The sequence below is a fragment of the Taurulus bubalis genome, assembly GCF_910589615.1.
Source record: "Taurulus bubalis genome assembly, chromosome: 16".
Classification (NCBI taxonomy): Eukaryota; Metazoa; Chordata; class Actinopteri; order Perciformes; family Cottidae; genus Taurulus; species Taurulus bubalis.
Window position 1 is genome coordinate 13,045,764 of NC_136604.1, and position 20,486 is coordinate 13,066,249.

General features: G+C 41.1%; 1 protein-coding gene across 1 annotated transcript in view; it reads left to right on the plus strand.

The window, feature by feature from the left end:
* gabbr2 (gamma-aminobutyric acid (GABA) B receptor, 2) overlaps nucleotides 1–20,486 on the plus strand; it is a gene marked incomplete at both ends in the record, with an annotated part of 156,504 nt that overhangs the window by 128,051 nt on the left and 7,967 nt on the right. The window contains 4 exons of the mRNA XM_079231766.1: nucleotides 17,158–17,268; nucleotides 18,838–19,062; nucleotides 19,374–19,556; nucleotides 20,343–20,472. Coding sequence (XP_079087892.1) covers nucleotides 17,158–17,268; nucleotides 18,838–19,062; nucleotides 19,374–19,556; nucleotides 20,343–20,472 — 649 coding nt within the window. The remainder of the gene's footprint in view (nucleotides 1–17,157; nucleotides 17,269–18,837; nucleotides 19,063–19,373; nucleotides 19,557–20,342; nucleotides 20,473–20,486) is intronic.

A 20,486-nucleotide genomic window follows, 5' to 3' on the forward strand; every position in this document is an offset into this window, starting at 1 on the left:
ACTACTTGAACTATAACCCATTCACTTATCTTCGCTGGTACCTTTTTCAAGGATACATGGCATCCTATTCATTTTTTTCCAATCTTAAACCTCCCCGATTTAATACAGCAGTGACATCAGGGAGGTGTTGGTGTCCTCATTAAGGTCAAGTGCATTTACCATCTTGCAATATTAGCATGAAAGTTGTTGCCAAAGCCACACATTAGAAATCAAGTGATCTTTGTCAGCATGATCCTGCGCACCATCCCAGCTATCCTTGCGTCATTAAACATTGCATAATGCTATAAATTGAGCCTGAATGCTTTTGGCTTTTTTACTGTATGCATGTGGACAACAGGTTAACTACGCCGGCCCAGAATGAATGAATGTGAATTACAGTCATTAATGATGAATTACCTGTGAACTGCTTGTTTATTTCTGTGTTAAATTGTCTGATTCCTTCTCTGTGGCGCATTGCACATTATCAGCTGCAGAGAGGCAGGCGCTCTCTGCGTGAGATTTGAATGGTGAGATGTGTCACTGTGAGAGAGTGAGAGAGCAGCGACGCAGAAGAGTTGTTAGGAGCCAAGAGGAAGAGAGAAAGAGCAAGGAGAGGTGATGGCGGAGAGACGAAGAGAAGGAGAAAATAGCTGGGAGGTGATTAGATAGCAGTGAAAAGATTTGTGCATGCTGGAAGCACAATCTGCTGATTGGAGTTTGGTGCGTGTGTGTGTGTGTGTGTGTGTGTGTGTGTGTGTGTGTGTGTGTGTGTGTGTGTGTGCGCGTGTGCACGCAATTGCTAATCCCCCGCCTATGTAAATGCATTACTTATGTGCATTATATTTACAGAAGAGGTGTTGTTATCTGTCAGGCATGCCTCCCCATCCACACCCACCCAACGTCACTGACAGCCATCTGTCCGGTAATTAACCTGATTGACACACTGTGCAACATCGACTACCTCGCTGCACTTCACCAAATCTCTGTGTGTGTTTGTTTGCATGTTTGTGTTGTTTGTGCATTTATCCATCTGTCTTTTATTTTACTGGCCCGCACTTGTGTCTTTGTGATCCTAATGGATGGTTTTGTTCTTGTCTTCATTACTGTGATGTAATCTGATGCAGAGACGCAAATACAGCATCTTGTGTGTACTGCAATTGCTGCATACAGATAGTGCTGTGTGACTAAGTTTAAAGAAGGTATTTGGCACCAGCACACACAAACACACACACACACACACACACACACACACACACACACACACACACACACACACACGTATATATGACGTATTTCATACGTAGAAATGCACTTTATACATTGTGTGTGTGCATGCATGTATGTGCATGTGTGTGCGCATGAATGAGTGATGGAAGAGTTGCCCTGCAGTTTCAAAATAGCCATAGAGTTACAGCAGTGCAGCATTTTTCATAGAGAGAATACTGTATCTGCAGTGAGGTGTCAGGTTGCAAGCACCCATGAAAAAGCTACATTTCCTCTGTTACCTTATCTATCTGTATCCTTTAATGTACAGTATTGTCTACTTTTTATAATTTTCTGAAATGAGATAATACCCCAACATGACAGTACATATACAAATGATATGCTGGTAATGTGTTGGGATTTACCTGATAGTTCACATTCATATATTTCTCAGCTTGATTTGTAGCATGTTTGTAAAGATTCTCAATATATAAATACATATACACTTTGCATTCCTTCACAAGACATACTGCTATCGATTTGTGCTCAGCTCAAATGTGCTGCCATGTCCTCAGAATGAGATTCACGTAGCCTCAAGAGCCTGATTGGATTGGGTGGATCGATAAGGTGGCACAGACATGGAGAGACGAGAGATGAGAGAGAGCAAGAAAGATAGCGGGAGAGAGGTGTATTCACTGTTCTTCTATAAAAAGAAAGAAACTGGAAGTGGAGTTGTAGAATTATGTTTCAACGCAGTCCCAACTAACTCTTAAGTATTTTTGCATTATGCCTCTTGCAGCTTATACAGTCAGGGCCATACGTATTTGGACTGTGACACAATTGTTTTCAAATGTTGCCTATTTACATGACTGCAATGGATTTTTAATAAAGGAGTCAATATGTGGTTGAAGTGTAGACTTCTAGCTTTATTTCAATGGATATAACAAAAATACGGCATTAACTGTTAGTTATCAGTCCCCCACATTTTCAGAGGTTCAGAAGTAATTGGAAAAAACAACATAATAGTGAATATAATGATAATTTTTAATACTTGGAGGAAAATCCTTTGCAGTCAATGATAGCCTTCCACCCAAAGTCATCACCAAACACTGAGTTTCCGCCTTTGAGATGCTTTGCCAGGCCTTTACTGCAGCCTCCTTCAGTTGCTGCTTGTTTGTGGGTCTTTCAGCCTTCAGTTTTATCTGAAGTAAATGAAAAGCATACTCACTTGGGTTGAACTCAGGTGACTGACCTGGCCATTGAAGGATATTCCATGTATTTGCCTTGAGAAGCTCTTGGGCTGTTTTCACATTATGTTTTGGGTCATTATCCATCTGTACTGAGAAGCGCCGTTCAATCAGTTTTGCAGCATTTGGCTGAATCTGAGCAGATAGTCAAGCCCTAAACACTTCAAAACTCATCCTGCTACTTCTATCAGCTGTGGCATCCTTAATGAACACCAATGGCCCAGTTCCAGTGGCAGCCATACAAGCCCATGCCACATCACTGCCTCCACCATATTAACCTGATGATGTGATTTGCTTCGGATCTACACTTTTCTCTTCCATCATTCTGGAACAAGTTAATCTTGGTTTCATCTTCCAAAGAACCTTCATCTAAAACTGACCATCATTGACACCTTTTTGGTCCTACACTTCAACCACATATTGACTGCGTCATTTCAAATCTGTGTGAAGACGAAAATAAGAACAATTGTGTCACAGTCCAAATACTTATGGACCTAAATGTGAAAGTGTGTAAAACAGTTTCTCCCAGATGTATACATCTGGTAGAGACAGAGGAGCTGGAACTAAAGTGGGACAAAGCCAGAGGAGCTGAGGTAAACGTCACACAGAGGGAGAGACAATGCATCAGAGGGCTCATCTGTCTGAGATAGCTGGGTATAATTAACAAGGCTTTGGTTTTTAATTAATCAGCCTCAATCAGAGTAGAAATTCCATTCTTACAGTACATTTTGCACGAAATCAATTCAAAACCACATACTCAAACAGCAAAGCCCACAGACTGTGTCCTGCCTTTTTCTTGTTTGCTTCCTGTCGTGTTTTTATTTGTGTTTTTTTTTTGCTCTTTCTTCTATTTGCTCTTTTATTTCTTCTATCATTCATCTTCATTCAGATAAAGTCTGATATGATCTAAATCGGGCACCTGCAAGTAAAAAGAGCCCAAAATATTGTGTATGTGTTTCCAACATTATTCTATTCACAACCTCGCCTGCTAGGGAATGCACCAACCCTGTAGTGCCCTCCAATGGTGGGTCTGTGCCCAGGGAGGACGTGGCAGCACCTGGTGATGATCCCGATGGCCAAACTCTACCAGCTGAGTCCCGAAAAAAACCACCATCTGACCATCTGACGATAATAATAATCTCTCTGTCACACTGCCCGCTCCATGTGGCCATGACATCAGAGAGAAGCTATTGCTCTGCTTTGCTCTCTCTCTCCCTCTCTCAAAGAGTGAGATCACTTTGTCTCTGGCCATGTAGGTTTGTGTTTGTGTCTTTACAGTTTTTGAAAAAAGACAGTGAGAGGTCATACAAGTCAAGTTTTAAAAGAGCCACTTTTCCAATTTTATCAGTTTACTCATCACAAGGAGTTTACCTCTGTGAAAACAGGTTGTCCCAAAACCGTGCAATAAAATTGGTGGGAACATTTAAAAAAACAACAAAAACAAGACACAGCATATTTAAAATAATTGTTTTCAAGACAAGTGTCTGCACTACCACGAGCTTGGCCCCCGCCACCACAATTCCATGCACTGATTTGTTTATGTGGGTTCAAAACAGAATGAGAGACCTGAGAAAATGTTGTGCATAAGATATTGAGGATGTCTGCTGATTCGATGCATTAAAAACATCTTGTACAGCTACTGATGACTCAGTGGATGGCTGTGTGGACACTCTGTATCAGACTGCACAATTGTTCTGTTACACTGAGCAGTGTCCAGCCCATTACTGTGAAAAGCACATGTTCTTGCTAAAATGGGAACACAATGAGGTACTGTTTGTCCAAAAAGCATTTGTCTCTTGCTTTGAACTCTTTTCTAAATAGACACTTTCTTGGCATCGTTTTACCCTTTTAACTGGACCGGAGAGAAGACCGCCATCAGTGAAACTGGTCCAATGGGCTTGTTTTTTGAGCAGATATATTGGATTGGTGAGGCAAGTGGCTAAAATTGGATGAAAAGTAAGTGTGTGCATGTGTGTGAGTGCATGCCTATTCAGAAGCCACAACGGAGGTGTGTGTGTGTGTGTGTGTGTGTGTGTGTGTGTGTGTGTGTGTGTGTGTGTGTGTGTGTGTGTGTGTGTGTGTGTGTGTGTGTGTGTGTGTGTGTGTGTGTCTTACACTTGGCAAAGGAAAGGGAGCAAAATATCAGCATCTTTGCTGATACAATATATAAGATACTATTATACATACTTTTCCTCTTAAGTTGAGCAGGGACACCGTGGTATTGTGATGATTTTTTAACTCTAGGTTCATTATTTGCATGCTTGTCAACAGACCAACAACACTCAACACTGTATTGCAGTGGTCTATCAGCTGAAAATATCAGATTCTCTTTCCCGTCTGCGACCATGCCTCACCCCTATCACTCTTCTGCTGTGATTGGTGGCGCTGCATCATTCTTTGGTGTGACTGGTTGCTGTCCTTGTAGAAACAGTCTATGACAGGCCATTGACAGTGGAAGTAATTGACTGTTACGCTCTTGTGGATTTCCTGCCTGCTGCTGATGTAGCAGAGGGCTAATCAGTCTGTACTGACACACTACTGTTTGAACATGCTCTCTCGTATATATTACATTGCATTTTTTATATCAAATGAATTAAGATGTTGTGCTGTGTGTACTGTTAGAGATAGTCCAGGCATGGAATGTGGATTGTGTCTGTGTTGCTGTTCCTCCTTGGGCACCAATAGCCAACCATAAGGTGTTGTGTTTGTCAGAGCCAAGCTTTAGCTAGGTGGAGAGATGCCCCTGGGAGTGTCTGACTCATCCATGCTTGTGTGTGTGTGTGTGTGTGTGTGTGTGTGTGTGTGTGTGTGTGTGTGTGTGTGTGTGTGTGTGTGTGTGTGTGTGTGTGTGTGCCTTCCACAGAGAAACTGCGAGGTGTTGGCAAGGCTGTCATATTAAGCCAATGGCATTGAACTCATTGTGTCAGCTCCTGCAGGCTGCCATTGATGCTCCTATCTTATAACTCTCTCCTCCCTGCCCTCAGTGTGGCACACTGGCCCCGCTCTTGTCACTACTTGCCCCTGACACGTGCATGTGGGCATTTGGGAGTACATTTGCAATTGCGCCTTTGCAGCTGTGCCTGAATGTGCATGTTTGTATGTGTGTCTACATTTGTGTTTTTATGAGTGTGGGTGTGCTTCCTTCCTGCTCTCACAGCACATCATGGAGCTCCTGCAGAGCACTGCTGCATTTCTGCATCATTAGGTCTCTCCCTAAGGTCGAGCGAGAGGCCGGACCCAGCAGGCAATGGATTGGCACCAGAGAATAGAAAGAATGGAGAGAGGATGACTTCGAGGAGGAAGCGAAACAAGACGATGTATTAAGAAGCAAAAGATGAAAAGCAAAGGGAATTTGTGAAACATGTAGCTAACTGAGAGGAAAAATTAGAGAGAAATGAGAGTAGAAAGATTTAGGGGACTAAAAAGAATGGAGATGGAGTCACTGAAAGAGCATGAGGTGGAACAAAATGTGGAGAATATGGAGAAATTATTCAGTCAGGGAGACAAACCGAGAAAATTATGGCGGTACATGATGAGAAAGAGAAAAGCCCTCTTTAAAACAACGGAAAACTGCCAGCGAGGTGGAATCATTTCATTAGTTGTAATGTCCTTCCACCTGCTTAGAGACCTTTATTGAAGCAAGTGACCACATAAGGGTTGACATAAGGTTGGTCACTTCACTCGTGTTGAAATAATATGACTTATTCCAGCAAATACATGGACAGTAATTGGACACTTTTGCAGTATGTTGTAGTTCTCCAAATACCTGAGTTCTGTAGCTGAGGCCAGCTGACAGAGGTCTGTGGAGGAGAGGGGATCTATTATGCTGTCCTCTCCTATTAGCGTCCACACACTATCACACACACTTAAGCTTATGAAGCTGGTACTGCACAAAACATACATCCTAACAAGTCACTGAAGTAGGTCTTGTCACAACTTGGCTCTAATAAATATAAAGGAGGCGACCAGACATGGTTCATGGTTTTAAAGATTCATTTTAGTATAAACTAATGTTGATATAGATTACATCAATGGTGTCAAAATATGGCCTGAGAGTGCTGTCTTAAGTCTATTTTTTTTTTTTTAAATAAGTGGGATAGAAGAAATTTTGCATGTTAGGACATGGTCTTGACAGTAATTGTGCCATTTACAAAATGCCAGTATACAGTGCTGTCACGCAGATTTTTGCATGTAAAAAACGGATATTTGAATTTATTATAAATGATATCGGGGAGAGTTAAAAGAGGTGGATAAAATAAATAAATTGAAAATAGGAAAAGAGAGAGAGGCTGTGGATTAGAGGGGAGGGAGATACATGATGCGATGGATGACGATGGTGTAGAGTGTAAAGAAAGTGGAGAAAGAGGGAGGATAGAGTTATATAACAAAGAAGACAAGTCCATGAGCTCTCTAGAAGGCACAATTCCAATCAAAGACGCACTACTACATACTATTTGCATAGAGTAAGATTCAAAACTGCAGTCAGTATAAATATTGCCATCTACGTCCTTGGGAAAGCAGTACTCGGAGGCTTCTAACACTAACACAGTACAGTGCACTGTGGTTCGCTTGTGAATAACAGAGCCAATTAAGCAACCACAACACAGGGCTCAGGGCAACTTGAGGCCTCAAAGGACTCAATTAATACTCTTGAATTTGCAGGGACAAAGGGAGAGACAGGGACACAGAAAGACAGATTCCTCAAACGAAGATAGTGTGGTTTCCCTCTACTGGAAGTACGGTACAGAGATTATTATTGCTATCTACATGCAACGTGGGTAATCAAATATCATAATGACAGCGTGTTTCCAGAGAATAATGTTGCTGGGCTGTTGGCTTTAACAGGGAAATGCCTTGTAGGGATTTCCCCAGCTGCATAAAGACTAAGAAAAATTATTATTCGCCGGGCTGAAACAGATCATCATTTATAGTCTGCATTCTTATTGTGTTGAATCACTGTTGCATTTGATGTTATTAGGTACTGGAGCAGGAAGTATGTCTAAGCAAATTAATTCATTCTGTGAACATATTGCACTTGCTTGTGGCGGGTTTAAATACAGTAGGTCTGCCTGTTCAATTCATGTTTAACATGGCAGATAATTTCCGGTAATTTCCTGAGGAAGATATTGTATGATATAATAGGATGGTCTTGTATCCGACAGTGTAAACATGCAGGAAGAGATAATGAATAGAGAACAATGGACATTATGTCTTGGCAGTAAAGTCAGTTTCCGGCATCCATTTGTTTGACAAAGGATGATGGGAAATGTAGTGAAGCGGGTAAAAGGCAAGATATTACTGACATTATGATGCTGGGCTTGTATTTCTGTGTATCATGGTCCATAATTACGCTGACTGGTTTGCAATAAAGGACAGTGTCACCAAAGGCCGTTCTGGTATTGAACCAAATGGGAAATTACCGCCTTGAGGAGAAAAGAGAATGAGAATGAGTTGAAGCCGAGTGTCACAAGTGGAATGATGAAATAAGAAGAGGGAAAAGGTCATCAGTGACCGTAACCCTCAGCCCTGCAATCAGAAGTAGATTATATATCGAAAATGTTCCATTAATATTAGATTCATGCCATTGTTGTGACAGAGGGCACAGAGGTGTGTCATTGCACTCAGCTATAGGAACCTCCCTAAGCAAACGTGTGTGTGTGTGTGTGTGTGTGTGTGTGTGTGTGTGTGTGTGTGTGTGTGTGTGTGTGTGTGTGTGAAATGTAAAATATGTAAAATATGTGCTGCTTGAGTGTTACTCCTCGCTTTGGACAGGCACCTCCACTAATCTCTGGGAGTGTTAAATTAGAGGGACACTGTGGGTTCATCCCTCCCGGAGTGGACTGTCTGTCCAACTGCAGATAGATTTAGAGTCATCAACCACTCCGGCTTGTTTTAAAGAAGGACTCGAAAAAGGGAGCTGCAAAAAGAAAGATAGCTGGAAGGAAAATGAAGGTGATGTGTGAGAGTAACTTGTCATATCTGATGGCTTATCCACAGGTTGTTGGTGCTTTCCATTTGTCACTGAGTCAACCAGGATTTATGAGCTTCTTCACAGCTACAAATCCTGATTATGGTCCTTCAGATAAAGAATGGCACCCATGTGTTAAAGAGAGTGTGTTTGTGTGGACTGGATCCTTCAAGCTGTGTGTTTTCCTGCAACATTTCAATCAGTAGTTTGTATTTTTTAATTAAAGAAATTGTTGAAGATATTTGACTGAAGCCTATGGCTGCTCATTTGGACTAGGCAAAGCAGTAACCAGACATATTTATCATTTTGCTGCTTAGCACGATGTACAGTGGTGTAATTGATCCCGCCTACAGTTCGGCACACATCTGAACCGCAGAGAAATTAAACCTGTTAAACAATTGGTTTTATTGGCCATCGTTATCGGCAACTAATAAAAAAATATGTGATTAGGAGATTGTCATTAATGTTTTCTAGTGGCCGATTATGATGCTTTACTCTGTAAAACGTATTGGTCAAAGGTAAATTATAACATTATCATGTGTTTATATGTAACCTTGTAAACTTTAGTTAGGAACGTAAATAAATACAGATGGTGTTATGACATAAATAAAAAAATTAACACAGGAGAGGTGATTATGAATTTAACTCCACAGCCATAGTGCTAAGCAGCTTATAATACATAATTACAACTACTAGCTAAAAATACAGTCTGTATTTCCTAATTTCCTAGTTTGTATGTAAATAAGTATAAATAGTATGCAGATATTATTAACAGTACACCCACCTCCTCTGCAACTGTGGCAACAATGACATGAGGCAGTTCAACCCAGCAAACAGCCGTTAGCTACACAGTGTGCAGCTGGGCGTTTTGATGAAAGCTAGCCTTATGGCAGGGACGTCCATAAAAAAAATAGCACTCATAAACGCCGCTGAAAACTATGATAGTAAACGCCTTAGCTTGCAATCTAGCACACTGTCAGACTATACCACATCATTTGCATATTCTAATGAGCCCAATGTTCAGGTTTAACCGCTTACGCTAATGACGCGTTTAGCTTTTAATAAATCAGTTAAGGCAGCTCCCTGGCAGCTCCCTGGTGTGTGTGTGTGTGTGTGTGTGTGTGTGTGTGTGTGTGTGTGTGTGTGTGTGTGTGTGTGTGTGTGTGTGTGTGTGTCAAGGTACATTGAAATGTACCTTGAGTATTTGTATGTGCCATTACTGTAATTTTGTGAGAATGCACAAGTGAGTGAATATGTCTGTTTTTTAACACTTATCTACTGTCTAGGTGTCAGCATGTGTGTGTTTTTCCTTCAGATTTCATTTAAATGTGTGTGTGTGTGTGTTCCTTTGAAGTTGTGGTGCACATTTTTTTTTTATTTCTCCACCTTTTACCTGCCAACTTAAAAACTTTAACTGTTTTGTACTGTTTTTACATACTTAAAATGTCATCAGATCTTTGACTGATTGCTCTTGCACTGCATGTGTATTTTTACCTACCTGTAATGGAAGGATGATCTCAAACCTAATGTTCCAAAAACACGTCTTGGTGTTCGAAACATACTGGCCAATGAAAATTACTTTGATACTACTTCCTGCCAGCCAGGGTGGGGACCACCTCTGCTGACAGCTCTGTCAGGAGCACAGTAATTTAAGCACTCTGCAGTATACTGATATTTTTTTTTACTGAAATTACACAACTCTTCTGATTAATGAGTGCATGATTGTGTGATGATTCATGAGATCCAAGAGAGGGCAAAGGCACTAATTTAGGAGTCTCAGGCAAAACGAGAGACTTGACATGTATACTGACACCTCCAGACCAATAGACCAATGATCAATAGTTCAGAATTAAGCATACTTTCGCAATCTATAGGGACAGGAGAAGAAACAGATTTGGACCCCTGTGCTTGTGAGTGAATCAGTGAATACAATGAGAAACTGACCTACCAGCTGTTCCTTTCCTTGCATGAAGCTGCAGTTTGTTTCCAGTCTTTAGTCTTTTGTCAAAACATTATTGTGTCAGTTCCTTGCAGAGAGGGCACTAACAGAAAAACAATTTCATCATGTTACTGCCAATTTGGCCCAGTGGTGGTTAGAAGGTCATTGGGCCATGGTACTATCAACAGGATTAGTCTTTAAATAGGATTACAGGCTTGTATGGAAAAAATAAAGAAAGGAGGCTGGATGCTCAACCAAGCAAGGGAGCAGAAATATTTAAATGCAGACAGACACATTCAAGTAAATACATAATTTTATCATAATTAGTGGGGAAGAGGAGAGGGGGAGGAGATTGAAGATTGAACAAGTTGGAAGAGTGTGTGCGTATGTGTGGATCTGGCATAAATAATAGTGTTATTGTGTTTATTTTCTTACATTTCTGTGTTTAAAAAAAATCTTATCTCTGTTGTCTTTTTTTCTTTCCATCCACCTCAATTTGTCTCTCTTAAGCGAACCAGAATAATATCTGTGAAGATGCACTCGAGTGGAATATCCTGGTCACCCATCCGGTGTGACTAGGACACTACAGTAAAACACACACAAGTGCTCTCAAACAGGCACACACACACACACACACACACACACACACACACACACACACACACACACACACACACACACACACACACACACACCACATACAGTTAGATGGTGTTCACGTACACTGTAAAGAGGGATGGCAGAGACATGGCTCGGAGTGCCAGCGGCGTCTTGCTGCCCTGCCACCATGGCCCCTCTGCATGTAGGTCAGCCTCGGCCGGGGGCCCACTAGCCTTACCCTCCCTCGCTCTCTCCACCGGCTCCTTCTATCACACCCTCCGTCACTTCTTCCAACCTTTCCTCAATGGCTTTTTTCTTCCTTTCCTTCCTCTCATTTGTGTTCCTTTATACCAGTGGATGTGCCACATATACCTTCAGAGCATGTACCATGTGACATTTTAAATTTTTATGAGGTAAACTCTTCTCATAGTGCTCTATACCTTTTTGATTAAGTAGAAAAGGGAAAATCATAAGGCGCCACATTAGCCTCAGTATTACCTAAACACCCCTTTGCATCTTCCCTCGATGTAGGTCTATTATTCTTCTGATTTAGCAAGATTTGCTATCCTATGAAAATCAAGTATCTCAATATTGTCAACTTTTTATGAGCTAAGAAAAACAGCCTCATTCTCCCTTTAGTGTCATTGCTTTTTTTATATTATAATGGGTTTTTGTGGGAGTTTTTACTGTATAATTGTAATTATAAAACTGGACACATGAGAAGATTTTTAGGGGAAAGGGGCACACTTCAGAAAGCCAAAACATTGGTAAGATAAACAATGTAAGCCTCCTTGGAAAGTTGTTGTTTATCAATTTTAATGAGGCAGAACATTTTTTAGACCCTGATATGTTACTGTTGTGCGTCATCCGATGTTCGTCATCTGATCTTCAAGTTGTGAGTTGTGATTCCCTTGTTAAGGGAATCAGGTGCTTTGCTGTTATTGCACACACATCGGCATCAGGAACACGGAAAAGGTCCTTTAATAATCTCATCACCTCAGTCTATTATTAGCATTAATTTTCTGTGTTTTAAAGGTAAAAAGCAACATTTTGGCTACAGCTTTGTTGCTAACAGCCATTTCTAACAGCAGGGTCTAACCATTCATAGACAAATACTTGAATATTAATTTAATGAGAGTATTGCATTAAAAAAAAATGAAAATACAACAGTTATAGTTACATACGTTCCAGGCAACCCTATGCATAATTAAGAGGAAGCGTAAAATAACTTTGGTTAGGATGAGGCAATCAGGACTGCTGCATTACATTTTGATATTAGCTTGCCATCTGGGTTGTGGCATTTACAGTAGTTGTTTGGTCATGTGGAGCTGACGAGAGAATATCTTCAAAGAGGTTGTGAACTTACCAGCTGAGCAAATCACCCACCATGCACTTCACCTATTTGCTTGTCTAAATGCCATTACTGCTGTTCAGAAATTCATAGAAAGCTGTGAAAAGGCTCGCTGCTTTTCAAATGATTTCCTACAAATTACTGCGTCATAAAGTTGCCTTTCATCTTTGCCCTCTGTGCTCTTTGTTTGTTTTTCTCCCCCTGCCACTCTCAACATATCATCCTGGCTTTTCTACATCCCCTCATTCATACTTTAAATACCTCCATATTTGTAACATTTCCCTAAAGTCATGCTGTATCTTCTCCTTCTTTCCTCAGTCCTCGAGTCCTCTAAAATTACATTTGATAAAAGGTGGTACTTATTGGGTCTCTTCTAAAACCACTTTCAACACATTTTATTGTTATATGACATTTATCACAAACTTTTACAATCCTAATAGCAGTATTTACCCTCATACAGCGGAGGCAGGCTGAGAATGACATACGACTAATGCAAAAAAAATCTGTATTTGCATGTATGAAAACAGTTGGTGCCACACAGGATAATGTGTTTGTGTTTGCGTGAAATCTCTATGAGACAGCACTGCATCAGTGAGTTTCTCTCCCTGTCTTTGTGCCCAGGAAGACAGTTGGCGGGGCTGGCACCCTTGGCATCAGCAGAACACGATGCCACCCGCTGACATTCAAAGCACCACCAATCACAACATCTATATTTATTATTATTTGATAAACAACCATATGACATTGCTTACTGTTCTGAGAGAGATTTCAAAGAGCCTCAGCATTCATAAATGTAAATTATTTAATCCCTAGAGTAATCACGACACAGTAATTTGATGCAGTGTTTTTATGGGAAAAACTTCTACAATCATCCTTGAGGACAAAAATGTATTGTAAACCTTTTTTTTTAATTATATTTCCAAATACTCTCTCTCTCTGCACTATTCTCAGTGGCTTTCCCTATCACAGTGATGAAATACTACAACATAAATTCTTAAAAAAAAGTCTAAAGCTCCACCCAAAATACATCTCTCTCTTTCTCTCTCTCTCTCTCTCTCTCTCTCTATCTCTCTCTCTCTCTCTCTCTCTCTCTCTCTCTCTCTCGTTCTTTCACCATGGGGGAATCTCCTCTGTTGTAATTGCCGGCATGTTTGATGGAGTGTATCTGTCAGATAGCTCATATATATACAGTACATGCACACATACACACTAACACACAAACCTTCCCAGTCACATTACGTATGTGTGCTCACAGAATGGAAACGTTGACACCCATGGGGACATATGTCGTCTGTCCCCCTCCCCACACACACATGCACACACACACTTTTGTGTGAAGTAGCTGCAGGTGACAATGAGGGAGCTCTCCATTTCCTCCCTCACTTGTTGGTCTATCTCTCCCTGCTCTCCAACAGGCCAGAGGCCATCATATAGCAAGAGTGAGATCCATATCCAGAAACAACCCCGGTAGCTGTGATTATGGAGTCGGAACCAAAACGAGAATGAAGGATGCTCTATATGGTTGTCTTTTTCATGTATGCCTTCTCAGATGGTTTCTTTGTGGCTTTCCACTAGTGCATTCGTGCAACACGCTGGGAGATTTTTCTACATGAATTAAGTGAAGTAAATGAGCTCAAACTAGAAGAACAAAGCTCCAATAATAATAATAATGTTCTGCTCCAATATTTGGAAACTATGGAGTGTGTTTCTCGGAACACCCATTTTAATAGAAAAACACCAAAAATGTACAGTTGGTTTGTCCCTACTCTTTACCTCAATTTCTCCAGCTTTTCTTAGGTCTTCCTGGTGTATTCACTGTCCTCGGCTCTCCAATGATCTCTTTATTTGAGATTTTCTTCTTTCCTTCTCTTATCTCTTTGAGGAAACATGATTGACAGCATCTATTTATCTTAACTCTCCATGCCGTCATCTGTATCTTTCTTCCATCTATCCTGCTATCCCTTTGTTATTCAATTTCTTTCAACTTCCATCTTTCCATCCATACTTCTTGCTCCTGTCTTCTCTCCATCCCACCCTCCACTCCTTTCTCCCTCTTTCCTTCATCGCTCCTTTCTTCGCCTTATCGAGCTCCATCTCTCCATAGACATGTACTGTGCCCTCCCAAAGCGATCCCGTTAGACAGCTAATGCTGTGATGGCTGCTTTTGCCGCCATCACCACCGCTTTGGGACTGCTTTGGGACTGCCTGCCGCCTACAGCCCTGTTGCCTGGCAACTCCCCAGACAGCTTCCCTCCAAACAGCGCTGTCTGCTCTGCTGCGATAGAGTCCCGAGCCTAATAAGCATTATATCTCATTTTGTCTTATCATTTTGTTGTTAGTGACACAAGTTTGCTCGGAGCTGCGACTTTGCAAAGAGCAGTGATGCAGAATGTGCCTTTCATATTGAACGAACAAAATGATTTGCAACAAGTGTGACTTCTCGAAGCATTGTTGTTCGAATAACAGATTGCTCAGCCTAAAAAACGTAAATATACATAAATGACGAAGGTGCAGATGATGGGGTAAAGCCGTTCAGCGGAAAAGAGCTGAGGTGTTCTCTGGATGCAAATGTAAACAAACAAATAACGCAAGGTCTGACCGAGTATGAAAGAAGTTATCACATGAACTGACAGATGAACTCAGCACTGTTATGTTCCACGTTTGAAAAGGGCCTTAGTCTTTTCTTTCATAAATGTATGGAAGGCAAAGGGAGTAAGGCCTGATTTTTGTAGAGGATCATCTTCCACACAGTCAGAAGTGAGCAGCAGTTTGCAGAATGATTGTCTGTATTGTGAACATAATATAAAACTGTATCACTTCCTGTTACAAGAGATGATTCATTCCACTGGCTCCTGCCCAGACACTTTGCCAAACCAGGGCATCTTATGCATAACTCATGATTTTCTCTTGCTCAGTCCAAGCACATTTCGAAGCTTGAAAACATTTCTTTACCCGTAGCTGTATGATGAAAATACCATGCACAAGTCTCAGAATCCATTTTCTGTACTGTGTCAACTAATTGTGGTTCCTTGTAAAATATTTTTTTAAAGCCTCTGCGTCATCTCCTGCTCTACTTTGCTGTGTTTCCACCTCCTCGGCGGCTTTTAAAGCAGAAACACTGCTCTACCAGTCCTTCACCTTCAAGTAAACAATATTCCAATGATCGAGTCCCAAAATGTTCACAGATATGAGTGACATGAGTCACACGGGAACTCTCGGAAGGGGTTACACGAGTGCTTTGACAAAGTGTGTGAACTCACTGCCACTGAAGCAATCCTCACTTTTTAATGTGTTTCTGTTTCGAGACATCAGAGGTTATGAGGATCTTCGGCAGATGCCGGAAAAGTTGAATCTATATCTGAGTTGTTGGGGGTTCCGCCTGCCACGTTGTCATTGCGGTGTCTTTTGACAAACAGCGTGTGATGTGTAACTACATACGACATCCTTTGAGGGTTTGAATGTTGAAAGCAAAAGACAGCAAGTGCAAGCAGGATGAGGAACACTGTTTGAACGTTGTATTTCCAAGGCAGAGACATGGGAATTAAAGCTGGAGAACTGTACTATAACATAAGACTTCAAAGATATCCAGAAATGATACGGTATGAGCACTTTTCTGTTCATCCCTGTTGGGTGAATCACTGCAGTGTTTTAAGCACCAATTTAGCATTTTAAGTGATCAATCTGTAGAGAACCACTAATTTAAATCCATCAAGGTCATAGAGGAAAGCATGAATAGCTGCAATTTCCATTAATGGGAACTGAATGGAGAATATGAGGTCAAAGTGACTAGTGGAAGTGGATTTTGCAGGCAAAGAGGAATGTGTATGTGTAGGTGTGTATTTATTATGTGTTGAGGGCATTCATCTGAGACACATTTAACACAATGCACTCTCAGTGTAGTATATGTGAGGAGTGACAACCAAAACAATGCTCACATTTCAGTATGATTCCTTTCTGCCTTGAAGGATTTTTCTTATGAACTGAATTACTGCTAATCAAAGACTATGATGTAGATGCGTGAACACAAATACACACAAGCACCATCTGCTGAGCCGTTAGACATGTCTTACTGTAAATAAGCCTGAAGACACACACACCTACACACACGCACACACACACACACACACACACACACACACACAAACACACACACACACACACACACTCACACACACACACACACACACACCTAGCGAGCAGCATGGCATTATGCCCAGCCTTGCCCCAGGTGTCTCAGCGTTGATATATTGGTGTGGCCTCAGATGAATCCATGCAGGGCAAACTAATGCTCTTATTAAAAGCTTTTTAAAGCTCTGCCTAACAGAGAGAGTGAGAAAGAGAGAGAGAGGAGAGGCAACGTGTTTTAGCGTATTAATATCCACCTCAGGTGCTAATTTCCCCCATAGGTCAAATGTGTCACCACCTGCTCTGAAAGACAGTGGAAATTACAAAAGTGAGAACGAAAAGAAAGCTAAAGAAATAGAGAAACTGGGGCATGATGGAGAGATAGTGTGAAAGAGACTCAGTGAGAAACAAGAATGATAAGAGGTGTAAATCACATTAATGAATAGGCTTCATTAGTCGTGCCCATTAGTGTCCTAAGCAAGGATTCATTTAACTTCAGCCAACTTTGGAGATGCCCCGTGAACATGATGGGACGCAGTTTGATTACACGCCTGGATGTTTAAACACTGACATTTGTCATTCTGACCAGCAGCAGGATCAGATGGTTTTCTTTTTTTCCAGTTGGTTTTCTGGTTTTCGCTGCCTGTTTCACTGTTACTGTACATTTTGCACTGTTTTGTTCACCTGTCTTTTTGGAGGTTTGTACCAAATATTTCTCTTCTCTATGTGTTTGTGTTGTCAACAGGCGGACCCTCAAGGCCGAGACATAGCCATCCGTCCCTTCTTGGAGCACTGTGAGAACACCCACATGACCATTTGGCTGGGCATCGTTTACGCCTACAAGGGACTGCTAATGGTGAGAGGGTCAACATTTCATCATGTACTCACAGTCTGTACACACACATAAACACACACTTGCACAATGAATGTTCTGTACAAATGTATCTACTGAGTCTTCTTTACGTTCTATGCACCTTCTATATTTAGACCATCTGTTTGATACCTCTTCCAGGACAAACAGACATGCAATAAATGTTGTTATCATATAGAGACTAAGGATGTCAAAAATATGGATTAGGAAAAAGCAATTTCCAGGTGCTGCCAATAAAGGAAGGGCATACCACTCTTTCACAAAGACCTGGAAAGAGGACGGACTACATACACGTTCAAAGAAGGATACTGGCGAAGAAATAATCCTGCACATAATCTTTGTAAAACCATAATTTATTCATCTTTCTTTAGTATGTATTAAACACACAATGTACAGTATAAGGTGTTAATTAGTGCGCTTTAGAGGTGCTGGTAGGTACATTGCCTTACTTTTGGACAGAGTAAGGCTAGCTATTTTGACCTGGTTCCAGTCTTTGTGCTAAGCTAAACTAGCCGGCTGCTGGCTCCAGCTTCTTATTAAACAGACACAGTGGCACAGATCTTTTCATCTAACTCTTGGAAAGAAAGTCAATGTATGTGTATTTCCCAAAACTATTCCTTAACATTATTAACATGAGTTTAGTTGCTTAACTGACCTTTGCTTTAACTCCTACTAATCTTCTGCAAATGGAAAAGGCATTGGAAATTAGCAGTAGCTATAAAGGTGTTGATACATTGCATTGGATAATTGTTGTGCAACCCCCTATGTATACCGTATAAGTCTCTATCAAGATAAACATGAATTCATTAATTCAAAAAAATACTGCCAAAAAAAGTTAAGAGATAGCTTCTATCTAATTTAAGCAAATTGTAGGGTAACAAGTAGGAGGGGCTTTGATGTAACATAATAAGACGACAAAGAAGTTGAGCAGCAGGAAAAGTTTGTATCAAGTGATTGACAGAAGCCCACATCTGTATGAGGCATAGTGAGGGACAGCGCAGCAAAAAGAAACATTAAGGCTTGAGTCATTCCTGCCTTTACAGACACACACAGAAACACATACACACACACACACACACACACACACACACACACACAGTCTCACGTGAATGCATACGCGCGCACATCACCATCACTTCGCATTCTCGTACACATGCTCACACACCTGAGATCCACTAATCCTTGATGACTGCTCCTGTAAATCTGCTGCTTGTCATTCCGCTAACTCTCATTTAGACTTTAGGATAATCAGGCTGGCCAATTTACACAGCACACAGTGAATTATTCAGCAGGCTGCTGCTGCTGCAACAAAACAAACACTCTCAATACACATTTCACAAGCATGAAAGCAAAGGCTGCTTTAGAAAGATGTTCCTAAGAATATTTTCCTCCTTTTTAAGAAATTAAAAATATGGACTTGAGTTTTTACTCTGTGTGTGTACGCACTGCCCCAGTGATACTGCCTGACGTTTTTAAATCAGGTGTGTTTAACCTTCTCTAAAACACGTTTTATTAAAAACAACGAATTAACTTTTCCTCTCTTTTCCCCAACAGTTATTTGGTTGTTTCTTGGCATGGGAGACCAGGAACGTGAGCATCCCTGCTCTCAACGACAGCAAATACATTGGGATGAGTGTTTACAACGTGGGCATCATGTGCATCATCGGTGCTGCAGTGTCTTTTCTTACCAGGGACCAGCCCAACGTCCAGTTCTGCATTGTGGCGCTCGTGATCATCTTTTGCAGCACCATCACGCTCTGTCTGGTCTTTGTTCCCAAGGTCAGTTTGTGTGTGTGTGTGTGTGTGTGTGTGTGGGTGTGTGTGTGTGTGTGTGTGTGTGTGTGTGTGTGTGTGTGCGTGTGTGCGTGTGTGTGTGTGTGTGTGTGTGAGTGAATGAGGAGAGTGTGTGTGAGCAGACATGGATAATTCAAACACTGGAGTGCTTTAAGAATCACCAGATCCACACACCACACTTCACTAAGTCCTGTGTCCTAAAAATGCAGCGTAAACAGTTATGTGAAGCTTTTGTTTGCCCAAGTGATTTTATGGCAGAGTGCAGCTCTGACTAATACCCCAAACCCCTCTTCCAGTTGATCACCATGAGGACCAACCCAGATGCAGCCACCCAGAACCGCAGGTTAAAGTTCACCCAAAACCAGAAGAAGGAAGACTCCAAGACCTCCACCTCCGTCACCAGCGTCAACCAGGCTAACACCACCCGACTGGACGGGCTTCAAACTGATAACCACCGCCTCCGCATGAAGATAACCGAGGTCTGACCGGATGAATACACATTCATGTTGTGTTTTTGTTTTGTTTTACAGTGATTTTAATTTCACAAGACAAGATGACGGTGCAGTGGGTGTTTGGGTTGGTAATGTAATAGCTGGATAAGAAGAAGCTTTTAAATGTAATTGAAGAAACAGTAATTGAGAACAAGTTGTACAAGGGAAGGAAGAAAAAGCAAATAATTGAACTACATTGAACAGGAAAAGAAAAAAACAAAACAAAACTAGCTCACCTGAAGCCTGTCAATTTTCAAATATAATTTCATTAATTTGTGATTGTTTGTGGTTAAAAGCAACTCTGAGAGTGATGGTGTTGGCTTTAAACTGGCCACACTATCTCTTCTCTCTTAATGAATTTCTTTAAAATGTCCACTTACACTGACATTGAGTAACTAAAAAAAACAACCACCATGGCTTTTTTATCAGATCTCTCAGAGGTGAATTACTGCCGTTATCATTGATTGTGTTCATAATTATGGCAAATGAGTAGCCACTCAGACACTAGTAAGGACAAGCACAATTATTATGTCTTTGTCTGGCAGAAGAAGTTATCCAGAGATCCACACTGGGTAATGTTTGGCTCATAATAACCATGACGCCCACTTGAGCTGGATTGTCTTTGAATGATTTATGCAAACTTGATGTAATTAAAGTCGGTTTATTTTTGATCATAATGTACTCACTCTACCTAATCACCTGTTTTACCCAATAAAGAAAAACTCTAAAAGAAAACATAAACTAATGTTTTCTTTGTTTTTCCTGTTTAAAAAGCTGGATAAAGAGCTAGAAGAAGTGACCATGCAGCTGCAGGACACCCCAGAGAAAACTCCCTACATCAAACAGAACCATTACCCGGATGCCAACAACATCCTCAGCATACGCAACTTCACAGACGGTAAAGGTGAGAAACTGGCT